The sequence below is a fragment of the Typha latifolia genome, chromosome 1, assembly GCF_019914945.1.
Source record: "Typha latifolia isolate L0001 chromosome 1, TyphaL0001v2, whole genome shotgun sequence".
Taxonomy (NCBI): Eukaryota; Viridiplantae; Streptophyta; class Magnoliopsida; order Poales; family Typhaceae; genus Typha; species Typha latifolia.
This window is the reverse complement of record NC_133086.1, coordinates 448295-463327: the sequence shown is the minus strand read 5'-3', so window position 1 is coordinate 463327 and position 15033 is coordinate 448295. Positions and strand designations below refer to the sequence as shown.

The 15033-nt window shown below is 39.7% G+C and overlaps 3 protein-coding genes across 5 annotated transcripts; all 3 read left to right on the top strand.

The window, feature by feature from the left end:
* The first annotated feature begins 12 nt into the window (after nt 1–12).
* LOC140792650 (histone H2A variant 1) lies at nt 13–3431 on the top strand. 2 transcript variants are annotated; one of them, XM_073143773.1, is made up of 3 exons: nt 13–165; nt 304–430; nt 2874–3431. In XM_073143773.1, exons 2-3 carry the CDS (start codon nt 317–319, stop codon nt 3168–3170), a joined length of 411 nt encoding a protein of 136 aa, XP_072999874.1. In that variant the 5' UTR covers nt 13–165; nt 304–316; the 3' UTR covers nt 3171–3431. The 2 variants fall into 2 exon arrangements, with proteins under 2 accessions (XP_072999874.1, XP_072999867.1); XM_073143766.1 differs by having other exon boundaries at nt 92–233.
* A 532-nt stretch (nt 3432–3963) lies between these two features.
* On the top strand, nt 3964–6022 carry LOC140792661 (probable histone H2A variant 3). Of its 2 annotated transcripts, XM_073143786.1 has the most exons (3): nt 3964–4119; nt 4197–4331; nt 5466–6022. In XM_073143786.1, exons 2-3 carry the CDS (start codon nt 4224–4226, stop codon nt 5760–5762), a joined length of 405 nt encoding a protein of 134 aa, XP_072999887.1. In that variant the 5' UTR covers nt 3964–4119; nt 4197–4223; the 3' UTR covers nt 5763–6022. The 2 variants fall into 2 exon arrangements, with proteins under 2 accessions (XP_072999887.1, XP_072999895.1); XM_073143794.1 differs by lacking the exon at nt 3964–4119 and having other exon boundaries at nt 4126–4331.
* A 4730-nt stretch (nt 6023–10752) lies between these two features.
* On the top strand, nt 10753–13805 carry LOC140783805 (uncharacterized). The gene is made up of 4 exons (XM_073130872.1): nt 10753–11103; nt 11184–12332; nt 12438–12627; nt 12773–13805. Exons 1-4 carry the CDS (start codon nt 10948–10950, stop codon nt 13327–13329), a joined length of 2052 nt encoding a protein of 683 aa, XP_072986973.1. The 5' UTR covers nt 10753–10947; the 3' UTR covers nt 13330–13805.
* Nucleotides 13806–15033: the final 1228 nt, after the last annotated feature.

Here is a 15033-nt window from a genome sequence, read left to right as displayed (position 1 = left end):
TCAAAACTTAACCGCCTTTAGCACGCAGCAGTTCGAATCCACAGTAAACTCGAGAGAGGTCCAGTGTTCAGTCGAATCGACCTTTTTTTAATTCCCAAATTGTCCCCCCCCCCCCTTCCAAACGCTCACGAATCTTCAGAGAAAAAGGGGAGGAGCGAAAAGGAGGTAGCTTTTCTTCTCTCGCTCTCTCGCTCTCTCCATCTCCTCCTCTTCCCCATTCTGGATCTAAAGAGGTTGGGAAATTTCTATTTTTTGGTTCTTTCTAGTAAATCTTTCGGTTTTTTTAATGATGATTGATCTCAGGGAAACGGGAGACATGGCGGGAAAGGGAGGAAAAGGGCTTTTGGCGGCGAAGACGACGGCAGCGAACAAGGACAAGGACAAGGACAAGAAGAAGCCGATCTCCCGCTCCTCACGAGCTGGTCTTCAGGTAAACCCCCAAATCTCCCGATCGACGCTATACGTCCAGATCGATTGATCGAGGAAAATATCTTATACTTTCGTCGGCCCAAGTTGATGTTTTCTCGTAATTGTGCGTCATATTGGTTACTTCTTGAATCATATCACAGGGTGTCTAACGATTTGTGTATTTATGTTGTATATTGATGAGTTGTATGTATGTAGTACATATTTGCATGATAGTGGATCCGTCTGGTGTAGCTTGTCTATAATAATAGATGTATGAGAAGTTTGTGAAATCAATCACTCAAACTGGTAGAGTATTGTTATTGGCTATGTGTATGAAATCAAATACTGGAGTAGTTCACTTTGTTTAAATTCCATGGTGCCAGAAACAGATCTAATCAACATGCTGGAGAAAAAATACGTTGTTGCAAATTGTGATTAGATGCGTACTAATTAAAATGTAGTGATAAAGGTGATGAACTTTTTAGCTAAATACCTGGGTGATTATTGTCAACAGAGGTTAGAATTGTGACGGAGGGTAGCGTAGCAAGTATAAATAGAAGAAGGAGATGATGCAAGCGGGCAATGCCAAATGAACAGATTTGATATAGATATCTATATGGACAAAGCTTGCGCCAAAAGGAAGAAGAAAAGTACTCCGACTTCCTCGAGATGTCAAGCACAATTAAGGGTGTAATCAAGCGCTCTGTTCAAGCTTGGCTTGAAATTACTTTCAAGCCTAACCTATAGCGTCAAGCTTGAATTGATTAGATTCAATTCGAGCATATTTCGAGCTTGAACCTATTTCGAGCTGCTTGATAAGTAGATTTAAGCATATTCTGTTTTATTTCTTCTTATTATTTAAGAGTTTGAAGTCTAGCTAAAGGGTCAACCTTCACTTGATATATTAGATCTTACTAAATTTTTATCCAACATAGAGAGTCATCTAGTTTAAGCTCCAAGTCATTGTGTCGTTGAGCTATCACTCCAAGCTGTTGCGTTATTCCTCCAAGTCAGCGCACTACTGAGTCATTGAACTAAAGTGAGCCGTCAAGCCAAGATAAGCCACCAATCAAACAATTTGTTCACAACAAAACAAATTTGTACAGAGTTAGACTTGAATTTGTGACTTCCTAAGTCACAAATGGGTACCCTCCCAACTTCTTAAAGTTAGGTGGTAAGCCTATTTTAATTCAAGCCCGAATTAAGCTTGAATTGAGTATTGGTGGTCTACACTTTACAAAATCAAATCAAATATATAAATCAATTAATATTTATTATTTAGAACATATATAAACAATAAATGTTAAGCCTTATTGTGTCCGAGTCTTATTGAGTCAGTCTATGCTCAATTTCAGCCTGAAATTAATTTTGAGCCTGATCTGATTGATCAAACTTGACTCATTTCAAATATGAGTCGGTCTTGCTCTAGCCGGCTTAATTATTTTGATGGTCCTAGGCACAATGCACCTATGGTTGACCGATTTGGGGCATTTTGCATAACTCTTGAGCCACACTGGATGTTATCAACCCAATTATCTCTGGATTTGTCTGAGTGGAATTCTACATAGTTGGTCCAGACCTACTCTACTAGTCTTATAATTAGTTATTTATTTCACCTTTGGACCTAATTTTCCCTTCAACGTAAATTCATATTATTTTGCCACTAAAATGCACACTTGAAAAGAAAGGATCAATAATTAATAAAATTCCAATAGATGATTTATTTATTGAGTTTAGAGACAGAAACTAAACTGAGCTCGTAGAAAAGCCATAATCCCCAAATAGAAGGGTTCAAATTTATACTTCATACTTCATAGTTCACAACTCGGTACATATGATAAACTTATTGGCATTGAGCTGATTCTTCTTTTGATGCCTCGTACACATAGCAGGTACACAGATCTGTATCAGTGTTGTGGAATTGTCCCTTATGATGGGAAAATTTGGATAACTAAAATTATGCTTTAGTTTATCTTTCTAAAGTATGAAGTATGAATGTGATAAACTTCTGTGCTCCTTAGGATTGCTAACGTAATATGATGTTTGACTTGTTAAACTTATCTAATTAAAAGATGTGTTAATTATAGTTTATAGAGTAGTGTATACAGTGAAAAATAATTTGCTTTGCTTTTATCTGAAGAAAATATACTTTCTCTGTTCTGTTCGAGTGGTGAGAGCAAATAATTTTTAATTGTGAGATATAGATGATGGACAATGTGTGCTCCTACTATGTTAAAATGTATTTGCTGTTGAGTTTGCTTTATGGGCTTAGATTTTGATGTTCTCAATGTCATTATTACTTTCCTGGTAAGGAATTGATTGTGTTATCAGCTTTTTCTTGAGGATAGTAAGGCAATGTCTATAAATACCAGTATTAAAAACATAAATGATTTAATTTGTTAGTTGCTCTATTCTATGTTGGCTGCACAACCTTACTTTCCCTTTGGTGCTTGCGAACTGTGTAGTTCCCAGTTGGTCGGATACACCGGCTGTTGAAATCAAGGATATCAGCAAATGGTCGTGTTGGAGCCACTGCAGCAGTTTACTCGGCGGCAATTTTAGAGTATTTGACAGCTGAAGTGTTGGAGCTGGCTGGAAATGCAAGCAAGGACCTCAAGGTGAAACGCATCACTCCCCGCCACCTTCAGCTGGCCATTCGTGGGGATGAGGAGCTTGACACTCTCATCAAGGGCACTATTGCTGGTGGCGGTGTCATTCCCCACATCCACAAGTCCCTCATTAACAAGTCTTCCAAAGAATGACAATACTGCAAGCTGCTTGATATCCAAAGACCTGCAATTTATAGTAGCTTGCCCATGTCTATACTTTGCTCAAATTATGTTGTCTAATTCTAATTTTGAACTTGTAGGTTGTCGATTATAACAAAAGAGGTAGCTTAAACTAGTTACAGTAGGCCTTAATCCCAAATTCTCCATCAAACAAAATATTGTGAAGAATAGTATTCTGTAATATATTGTGATATGTAATGTAATTTAAGTTGTTAATGTATTAATCTTTAACAACCATAGTCTGTTAATGTGGAGCTATTGTGCTAGTGTTTTATTATTTCTTTAGTATGTTTTAGGAGTACTATCTGTAAGATTTCGACATCATATATTAAGGAAACAGATGATGGTGGTGGTAAAATGGGCAGAATTATTTTGATTCTTATTGACAATATTTGGTGATTCACTTCTTTATATTTGTTATTCCTTCCCAAACTGTTTGTTCTTAAGTATCAATGTTGGATGCTATCTTTTAAGTCCATTACCATCAGAAGAAAGCTTACTTTATCTAACATGTGGATTGTGGAGTGTTATTTTGGTACACTTTCATGTGAAGTTGTTTCATTTTTTTTGGTATATCTTAATTACCATGTCAAAAACTAAAATTAAATTTCCATGACAGCCTTGTCACCTTTAAACTCTATTTATTCCGGGAATGGAAGCCTTCAACAGTTCAACCAGATATGCCATTTGAATAAACTTTGAGGGTATTTTAGGTATGTGGTCCAAGTTTCAGATTTCAATACCTCCGCCAAAAATTTACCGCCACCCGCCAAAACAAATCAAATCACGAACTAATCCTACATAAATTCCCGAATCTTTCAACGACTTTCGAGAGAGAGAGAGAGAGAGAGAGAGAGAGAGAGAGAGAGAGAGACGGGGACAAGAAGAGAGGGAGGAAGGAAAAGCGGTAGGAGTAAAGAAGGTACTGCTGTCTTCCCTCTTCGATTCTAGGGTTTCACTCCTCGAGGGTTTCATTTTCTTCTTCTCTCGCTCGGTTAGGTTTGTCTTTGGGCGAGTCCGGGAGAAATGGCGGGAAAAGGAGGAAAAGGGCTTTTGGCGGCGAAGACGACGGCGGCGAGCAAAGACAAGGACAAGAAGAAGCCCGTTTCGCGCTCCTCACGTGCTGGCCTCCAGGTGAATCGCCTCTTCTACCAAGTTTCTTTCTTTTTTCTTCGTAGATCTGATATGGTTATCCGAATAATTTTGAATTCCTTTTGTTTTGGTGCTTGTGCGTGTTTGACTAGTTAACTATTGCAAGTTTGAATCAGATTGTGGAGGCCAAACAATGCAAAATTTTGTTCATCTCTTTATTCAGCATGTACTGCCCAGAAAATCACATGTTTGTAATTTTTGAGTAGCCGTTCTTGTTTCAGTTTACATTGATTAGTTTAACTATGTCTTGCTTGGCGTTGAATTGCTCGTATAAGATATTACCAATTATAATTACTTTTCTCAGTGTTACTATTTCATAATTATGTATTCTTTTGTAGGCTGGTGGTCCTTGTTTGTTATTATAATAGTGTATGAGGAACTAAGAACTATGTTATTGAATGTAACAATGTTGTACATTCATACTGTGTATGGTCTAATGCTTCCAAAATTGTGATATTGTTGATGTTTTCTGGTAATGAGGGATTTGGCCTAGCTTTTTCCTATCCTCTCGTATCTGTTTTTAAAACGAAAGTGTGAATTGTGCCAGTTTACCATTATGTACTGTATTGAGAAATGGGTGGGTGTCATGAATTTACTAACCCATTTAGGTGCCTTCCTATATGATGCCAAGAGCTTGTTACAATCATCTTCTTTTCGGCAAGGCTGTAATGCATACATAGAAAGGCTTTCTATTTGCTCTCTTATTAGCATGCTTTACCGAAGGATAGACAAGTAATACATTTGAAGTAGTCAAATGCATCATTTTCATTCACATGCTGCTCCATTGCAAGACTTTTGTCTAAGCTTATGACCATCTTTATTTCATTGGCAAAATACAAGATGTCATTAACACAATCTATAATTGTTTTATAAACTCATCTCCCTGTTAGCGCCCCATCCCTTTCACATATAGATAGGCACATGTGAATAAATTTTCTTTCAAAAAGAAAAAGTTTTGTTTCAGCGATCTGTGATAGTAATCTTTTGTAGTTCATAGTAGGCATGCTCTGGAAAAGCCAGTCATATCATGAACTCCTGAGAGTTTGTATTGTTAATACTGAGATTTGTAATACATTGCATAATCTTTTTTTGGCATATGGTGGTGCATCTCTGTAGTTCCCAGTAGGTCGGATCCACAGGCAGCTAAAAGCAAGGATTGCCGCAAATGGTCGTGTTGGAGCCACTGCAGCTGTATACTCAGCAGCAATTCTGGAGTATCTCACCGCAGAAGTGTTGGAGCTGGCTGGGAATGCAAGCAAGGACCTTAAGGTGAAGCGCATAACTCCACGTCACCTGCAGTTGGCCATTCGCGGTGATGAGGAACTTGACACCCTCATCAAGGGCACCATCGCTGGTGGTGGAGTCATTCCGCATATCCACAAGTCTCTCATTAACAAGTCCTCTAAGGAATGATCATACTTATGTGTCCTCTTTTATGTACTGGTCTACATTTAAAAGTTACTCACACGTTCTGGTTGGGAAACATTAGCTACCTTTCTTTAGCATTAGTTAGATTTGTCTTGTTTTCAGTTCTGTTGTGAACGAGTATTGTGTTTATGGAAGAAAGAACTCAACGGTTCATTCTAGCTCTTCCAAGGTGGAAATACTAATGTTAGTAGGTCTTTGTTGTCTATAATTTTTAGATTGTATTCAGATGAACTCTACTTGCTTTATTTCTTATCCTTTTGCCAGTTTACAGTATAGCTAATGGTTGTGATTTCTCCCTTGCCTTATTTTTTCGAAGTGTTCTGGTTGATAGGCTATGAAAGTTCTTTTCTGAATGGTCTATATTTTGATACTTTTTGGATCTTCTCTTTTGTGATGCCTTAAAATGATTTTTTTTTATTCTGCATGATCTTTTTGATAGCATGATCTAGTAAAATGTTAGCAGTTGAATATTAAGTTGTTTTACTTTGTATGGTACATTTGACATGGATCACTGAGTTGCTTTCTTTTTCTTTCATCCTTCAAATCATCTTTTGATATGCTTCATCCTTTTCCCTGATATCCTTAATTTGAAGAGAAAGCAAGTCACACTTGCAAGCAAAGGCCCACTACTGTATGTCGCAGTTGTATGAAGCTATCTCTTTCTCTTTCAATTCACTCATCTTTACTTTTGACACCACCATTATTATGGTTATGTACAAGTTGTTTGGAGATTATTAATTGTGTACTGTCTACTCGGTCCTTCCCATGTTGGGGACTATAGGCGCTTAATTGATTTCGATAGGCTTGCATTATTGGCATTATATAGGAATCCCCATGCTTTGCAAATTCCTTCACTTATTTTCCATCATGTTAATAAAATAATATTTTCTCTTCTTTTCTTTTCTACTTCTTTCTTTCTCATTTCTCACCTTGCTCTGTTTTTACTATGGTTAAGTGTTTACCATTATATTTTCATAAAAAATACACTCTTAAGTGGGTCGTATTATAGAAAATTTTATAAACTCATACTTTATCTATTTTATCTATTTTGTAATTTTATACTTTATTTTTAAAATTTTTGTAATCTGATTCTTATATTTTTTCTTATAATTTTTATTTAACACCCTCCGTTAATTTAAATAGTACTAGCAAAATAATATTTTGTTATACTATATAAAATAATTTATAAATACCTAAATTATTTATGCCTTCTTTAAATGATGGGCAAAGAGAAGGAAAAAAGAGTGATGAGGGTATTTTAATAATTTAGTCAATATTAGTTAGTCAAAATAACGTCAGTGTGAACGAAAATTATAAAAAAATAAAATATCAAGTTATAAAATCGTTAATGACGAAGTGTGAATCATAAAATAATTAAAATATAAGGTATTATTTATAAAATATCTTATATTATATGATTTAATATAGAGTAGTGGATCAAATTAAGAGTATAAACAATAATAATAAAAAGAAAATAGCAAGATATGAAATAGGAACAATATTAGTAGCAAGTATAATGCACATGTTGGGCATATATATATATATAGGGGTGCATGCGGATGCGGGGATAGAATCTGCCAGCAAATGGACTGACAACTGGTGACGTGTCATTACCTTTTGCACCAGATGCAGGTTTGACTGCTCGATTAGATTGACCAGATGACGTCGGTCAGCAGCCAATAATTAATCACCTTGTCTTCTGTGTCGATCTCTTTGCAGCCAACTTGATGTGATGACGGTTCCTGCGGTTGTCCTGTGGAGTTTGTGAATATACTTTCAGACACGACCTGCATCTACCTCCCTATGATGTAACTTGACACATTGGACGGACCCCATTAATTATAACTATTGATATTTCTCTATCCAGATCTTGTACATACATCTTGCCTTGACTCTTATCGTAAAACTAATTTCTTATATATATATATATATATATATATATATATATATATATATATATATATATATATATAATATGATCTGCTAGACAAGTTAATGAATATATGTTACGCAAGTTTAGATAGTATAATATGCTCTTCATCAGATTCCATTATACCTTCCCCTGACTTCCACCTTATGCTCCAATCCCTTATCCAAACTATCTCAAATCTAAGCTGGCCCATGTGATGTGGGCACCCCTTAATTTCCCTTTAGATTTACTTAAACTCCATTTAGAGTAAATTAAGACAAGTTAAGAAGTTTTAAATCAAATTGGAAGCCAATCAGGAGTATGCCTGCCAAGTGTTCTGACACTGTAGGATGGGGCTGCATACAATCTGCTCATCCTTTAAAACAGCAGGTCCTGGAAGACAATTATTGTTATAGCACAGGTTGCAGGATGCATGACCCCATATCTTGTTGTTCCCTTCTATGCAAACTATCATAAGATTCCGTCTCTTTAACTAACTTTCTTATGCATATATCTGATCATAAGAATTCTTGAATTGATGTACTCCTGTACCAGGGACCAGGGTGCTCACATCTGATGCTCCTTGAACCATCTACTGTTACAAAAATATAAGCTTTTAGTAGCTCACTAGTAGTGGTAGAACTTTTGAAATGCCTTTTGGAAGTGAGAACTTGTAAGCTTAGATATAAAGAACATGGTATTATAAACCTGGCACATTATAAGCTATTGCCTAGTTTAGATCCCAGTATTATAAATACAGAGCTTGCTTTAAAGCTGGCATTATAGTATGTGTAGCATAGCTAGGCATTTTATATTGGATAAAATTGGAGGTACTAGTTTGTTTCCCTAATGTAATCATAGAATTAGGGTGATGATCTAGAAAGAATGTTAGCTGTAAAACTAGAATATATAGCTATTCTTTGATCAGGATATCATGCATCCCCTAGATCCTAATTAAACTAGGAAATCAATTCCTACGTACGATGAGCTCTATACACACCCTATATAGATAGGAGCTGCATGCTGATTAGTTTTATAAGATTGTGGTGATAACTTTCATCAGAGGTGATTCATAGTACCTTAGTCTGAGGAGATGGCACATGGTTTACCTCACTAACTCCAATAGTAATTAAGGACACCAATCAGTGTCAAAAAGGTAAATTAATGGGAGCAGTTCAACAAATTAATCCCAAGTCTTGCCCTATTCTATCCAAGAGTCCAATTCCTAGGATAACAAGAGATACTATAAAATCCTACTGCCCTTGGCATAGGAGCGAGTAGGAATCACATTGCTATCTTCATAAAGTCTATATAATGGTAGTACCTTTAACCTTCCCCTGTTATTTGTTTCAGTAGTTAGTTCATCTCCATATTAATTAGCTTTATAGGATAAGGTTCCGGAGATCAAACGAAGGAAGGTAGAGGTGACGAGAGGAGTGCAACGGTGCCTCCTCATCTGTAAGAAGAGTCCACGTTCACATCACTTGCTCATAGGAAACAGTGGAAGGTATTCGTATGATATTATATATATATATATATATGTTAATTAACGTCTCTAGGAATAACGTACCTTTCCTTAGTGGTGATCCATGGCTATGATTTGAGTAGTGCTAAAGTGGGCCTGGCCAAGTTTTGAGCTTTGCTTTATAGGGTGGCGATCCGTCAGAAATGCACGTTACGAACTGCGTGTGTGCATGTGGGTGGAATCCATGAAAAGCTGACGACGAAAAAAAGAAAGAAGAAGCCACCTTAGCTTTCCGTAAACCTTTTTCAATGTACGTTTTATGATACTAGTATTACGACCCGTGATGGGAGAGATTAGAGAATAGTTTGGAATGTTAAAAAGGAATATTAATTAGTGGTATCTTAGAGAAAAATTAATACCGGCCGGATAGTCTAATGTCAATTTTGTTATAAAAAAAATTCTCACTCTCTTCATTGTGGTAGGTCAAATATATCCCATCCGTTCACATCTCCTAGGGCTAGCTTTTTAGAATATGATTATGAAATTTATGAATAGTAGAAGTGCTGGATCTATGCGTTAACTAATTGGGCAATTGGATCAAGGTTTTGAATAGGATGCAATTAATCTACTCTCTCTTTCTTCGAGGATTAGAATTATATCCAATTGTGCTTCACAATAAATGGAAGATGATGATCGAGATCGGGCTTTAATTTAAGCCCCCTACTTAACTTAATGACTCAAACAATGACGAGTCTATATCTCTAAAGATAACGAACATAATAAACCTCTGTTGAAGTTTTATAACACCATGCATGTGAAAAGTTCCAAGTATACGATGAGTAACGAAATTTCGTTATGGATAAGGAGGAGTAAAGAGATGATCCATGTGAAACTTTTACACGAGTTTGTGTAAGTCCATTCTTGGACTGTTATCAGGGACAGAATTGGAGCAACATAGGTGTAAGGATAAGAATTATTGGACTCCAAATATAGACTCTTATTGTATGGTACTACTTTCATGATCACATGGAAGGACTTATTTATCAATATCTATTCATCCAGAAAGTTGCACAATATGTACGAGAGAGAAATAGGGGTCACCTTGCCTTCTTCTTTTTTTTAAATTAAAAACAAACATGTTTGTGAAAAGTCCTAATCAGAGCAGTGGAAGAGTTGTAGGGTTAAATTGTCTGACCATTGATGGGGACAGTTAGCAATTGTTTTACGCACAATTTTTTATATAAAAAAAAAAAAAAAAAGAAATGATAAATTTTAGCAACCAGAAAAGGTGGCGATATGAGCAAACTTTCTGACTTTTAGCTTAATGGTAAAAAAAAAAAAAAGAAGGTAAAAGGAGCAAAGGAAAGGAGATAGATCCCAACTGTAAAAAGATGGTACTAAAATGAAGTTAACGGGGGGTGTTAAAAATTTATATAGCCGTTGGGACTCACAAGGGCACTTTCGTCACCATCTCGGTCAAACTCCCGCGACTCGAATGGCGTGTAGGCCGGTCGAACCAAGGCCGTGAGGATATAGGCGTCATTTCAAAAGGAAGGAAAGGACAGAATTATCGTTTAAGAATAAATAAATAAAATTCTAAAGGATAGAGACGTCATTCTAACGCCGACCGCCTCCTTAAAAGCTCCCCTCCCCCCACCCTTCTCAAGCGCGTGTAGGGAGAGCGAGGGAGAGAAGGAGACAGCGAGCGAGCGAGCGAGCGAGCGAGGAGAAGAAGAGGATAAGAGGGAAAAGGTGGATAACTTACGGGAGGAAAGAATAGCTCGATACTGGATAACATGACGCCGGGGGTTGGAGTTATCGACGAGCAAAATCTCGATAGGCACTTCGAGAAGCATATGGGTTGCATGGCCGGATTCCTTCAACTCTTCGATCGACCACAGATTCTATCAGGGAAACGGGTTTATTCTACTAGGCGTCTCCTTTCCTCCCCGGTTTGTAGCTATTCTTCCCTTCTTACTTCCTGCTTTGGCTCGTTTTCGAGGTTGTCTAATGGCGGTTTGGTGTCATCCAGGAGGCAGGATCGAAGTCTCCATCAGAGAGATCTGATGCTTCTACCACTACCTCCTTCTTGAAGGAGAGCGAGAGGTCGCCGTCGCTCTCACTTCGGGTATTCGACATCAAGGACGGGACGAAGACCTCATGGAAGTTTCGCGAAGCTCCAAGACTCTCCCTCGATAGCAGGTTGCGCCCACGCCAGATCCGAACCTTGTGCGAAAACCGATCTGAATCCTACGACGCGAGCCAAGAGAACGAGAGGCACCATCGGTCTCCTAGCGTTGTCGCCAGGCTAATGGGGCTCGACACGCTCCCGAGCGCCGGCGGCGAGGAACCGAAGCCGCCGGAGCTCCGGCGATCCGCGTCCGAGTCTAGGGTGCCTCGAGATCCGTCGTACTACCGGTTCGTGGACACGAGCTCCTTCCAGAAGCCGCTGACGGAGCCGGCGATCCCCGCCGAGGTTAGGGATTTCCGTGGTTTGAAGACAGATCCGGCTGCAAGAACTCCTATCTCGGCACTCCAGAGGAAGAGCTACTTCGATGCGCAGGATATCTTCCCGGAGCCGAAGCAAAGCGGATCGATCTCGCTCTACGGCGAGATCGAGCGGCGTCTCCGAATGCGAGGGATAGACGAGCCGGCTAAGGACCTCGATACCTTGAAGCAGATACTCGAGGCGCTCCAGCTAAAAGGCCTTCTCCATTCCAAACCGTCCGATCAACAGATCGACGGCCATAGGAACGTCATCTATGACGCTAATCTACGACGGACCTCCGGTGAGTCCCCGATAGTGGTAATGAAGCCGGCGCCGAAACCCCTGTCTTCCAGATTTGTGACCGATCGCTGCGGCGGCGTTGCGCCACGGACGGATAGGTTCAATGAGAGGAAGAGCAGCAGACCGACGTCTCCGGATCCAAGTTCGCCGGGGAGAGGGAGGTCCTTAGCAACGAATGCGGACTCGAGAAAGAGATCCCAGCCAGAGCGGAGGACTTCCACCGCCCATTCCCCGAAGGGAAGCCCCAGGAGAAATGGATCAGAAACCTTGGCCATTCGATCGCCGAAGAGTCCGAGAGTAGCACTGAACAGAGTGTGCTCACCTGCGGAGGACGATACCTTCACCACCATTTCCGAGAGCAGCATCAGCACTCCCTCTCATTACGACTTGGATGTACTATTCTCATTTTACTTTATTTTATTTTATTTTTCTTTATGCAGCATATTATGCTTCTTTGGAAGTATTTATTATAACGAAAGGTCATGTTATGTGATGCAGAGATCGAGGTCAGAGGAGGTGTCCCTCTCGGGAAGAGGATTACTGGAGCGGTGCGGAAAGCTCTTGAGCAGCATAGCCGCGATAACGTCGGCAGAGCAGCAGCCGAGCCCGGTGTCCGTACTCGACTCCTCCTTCCTCGGAGACGAGAGCTCGCCTTCTCACCGAACTAAGCGCGCCATCGACTTCAAAGGTGTGATTCATTCCAAATTCTTTATCCATGGCCCACGATGGCATGGTTTGCTCCCCAGCTGTGCCCTAGCTGGCGATCTCTTGTTATCCTACGCTCTCCAGCGCATCTTAGTGCTTCAACTCGTATATAAATTTCGTTTTGACAGATCAAGCGGCCGATTGGGAAACTTGGACCGTAGGATCGGAGATACTCGCCTCGAACGACCACGATTACGTCTACGTGGCGGATATCATTCGAGCGTCGGCTCGTTATCAAGACCCATCCGACCTCTACACGCTGCTCGAGAAGCGCCACCTCTCCTCCGGCGCCACGTGGCTGCACCGCCGCCTCCTCTTCGACGTCGCCGCCGAGATCCTCGACCGGAAGCGCCACGAGTCCTCCTGGGATACTTTCGCACGTGCCAGATCCCTCTCCTCCGTCGCGGTTGTGGCGGAGCCGCTCCTGCAGCCAGTGTGGGAGGAGATCCGTCGTATCCGGGAGCCGGTCCCTGCCGCCGACGACCTCAACGACGTCACGTGCGCCGCTATCAGTAAGGACATGTCGGCCGATCTCGGGTGGACCCGCCATTCCGCCGAATTGTCAGACGCCGTCCTCCAGATCGAACGGCAGATATTTAAGGATCTCGTGGCAGACACCATCAACGATCTCGCCAATCTGGCTGTCCATTTCCCCGCAATTCCCCGCCGCAAGCTTGTCTTCTAATTACCAACAAAACGAACGGCTTATATTTAAATCAAATCAAACCGATAGAACTGGTGGGGTCGGGCTAACATGGGCTAAACTAGTATGCAGCGAGAGCTTAACGCCTCACATGCCATATGGTGGAATGCGGTGACGCCGTTGGACCCCCCCGGAAGGAATGCAATTATGAGCAGGCAAGTGCGGTCGCCTCCCAAGTCCTCCAAACCCGTCGCACTCGCTTGGATGTTAGAGCTTTAGAGGCATGCACGGCAGTGCTGACACCAAGGCATGTATCATTCATTTATGAAGGCAGGATTGAGTGGGTGGAGTTCGTCATATCGCATCGCAGTCTTTTGACTAGACCACAGAAATTTCAACTTAAAATTAGACCAGCTTAGCTAGTATGTGGGATGGGTAAGGGACACGAGCTCTTGGAGCTCTTTATTTGGATGGTAACGGAAATGAGAATAAGATAAAGAGTGAGAAGTTTGGTTGGACATATCATCCACTGATGTGATTTGGTTTCTCTTTTTCCCTTCCTCTTTTGTCTTAGCTCCCACATCACATCACCCGCAAAATAACCTTCATTGTGAAGTATAGTAATTAATGTATATATTTGAAATCATCAACTAAATCAACTTTGGGCCAGAAATCAGTATTTTACTTTGAGCTGCCTAACTTTGATATAGCCCATGACCGGCTGGGTCATAACAGCATGGACAACATCAGGAGCGCGTCTATTCATTAATTTTACTTTATCTTAAAAGACCATACTCAAAGCAAGTATAGCTTCTCCGCTTTAGCTTGGCCTTGGTTCACACTTTCTATGTGAAAGACGTATTCGTCATGTGCACTCATAATTTTGAAACATACTGATAAAAATATGCGTACCGATACCAAAACCGTTTATAGCGTTCACCTAAATGGGCCTCAAGCTTAATTATGATACAATTGTGGATCACTAATTAGATATAGAGAGGCCCGTTTGGTTGATGTTTTTATAGATACTGCATACTAGAAAATAGCTACAATTTTAAACAAATATTACTAGCAAATAGTTATTAAGTTTTTCACCAAAAGACAGTAAAAAACAAATAAATGGTAAAGCTCATTTTCAACGAGTTGGATCTTCACTCTTTTCTCATTAAATGTGGAGGAAATTTTATTTTGACATCTACTCTAACCGTGTGAATATATATATTTTTAAATAAAAGGCAATCTATTAATCAACTTCTCCTGCTACAGTAAGCACCACTTACAATCGTATGGATGTTAAAATATGACAAGTTAACTCAAATTAGTATATAAAGACATTCATTATCAAAATAATATTATTAAAATTATATATCGATGCAACCGCTTTAGAAATAACACACCAAATAATCCCTAATCCTCTTCCTTCTATAATCATCATAACCCATATGAATTAAGAATACATATATATATATTCTGTGTGCCAGTCTTCTGTGCTCAATCTAGGAGGTACTTACTTTATACCATCCTTTTTGTTTTATTGTTAAGAAAGAAAATATATTATTATTCAATCACTCGATACCATAGTGCAAAAGCACTGGGAACCTTTACCTTAAAAAAAAAAAGCACTAGGAACCGAGCAAAAAGTACCATTGCACGAAAACATTCATGACCTACGGTTATATTTAACTAAAACAATAGCATATTAGTTTAGAATATTTAATTATGTGTGCCTAACTTTTGAATTACATA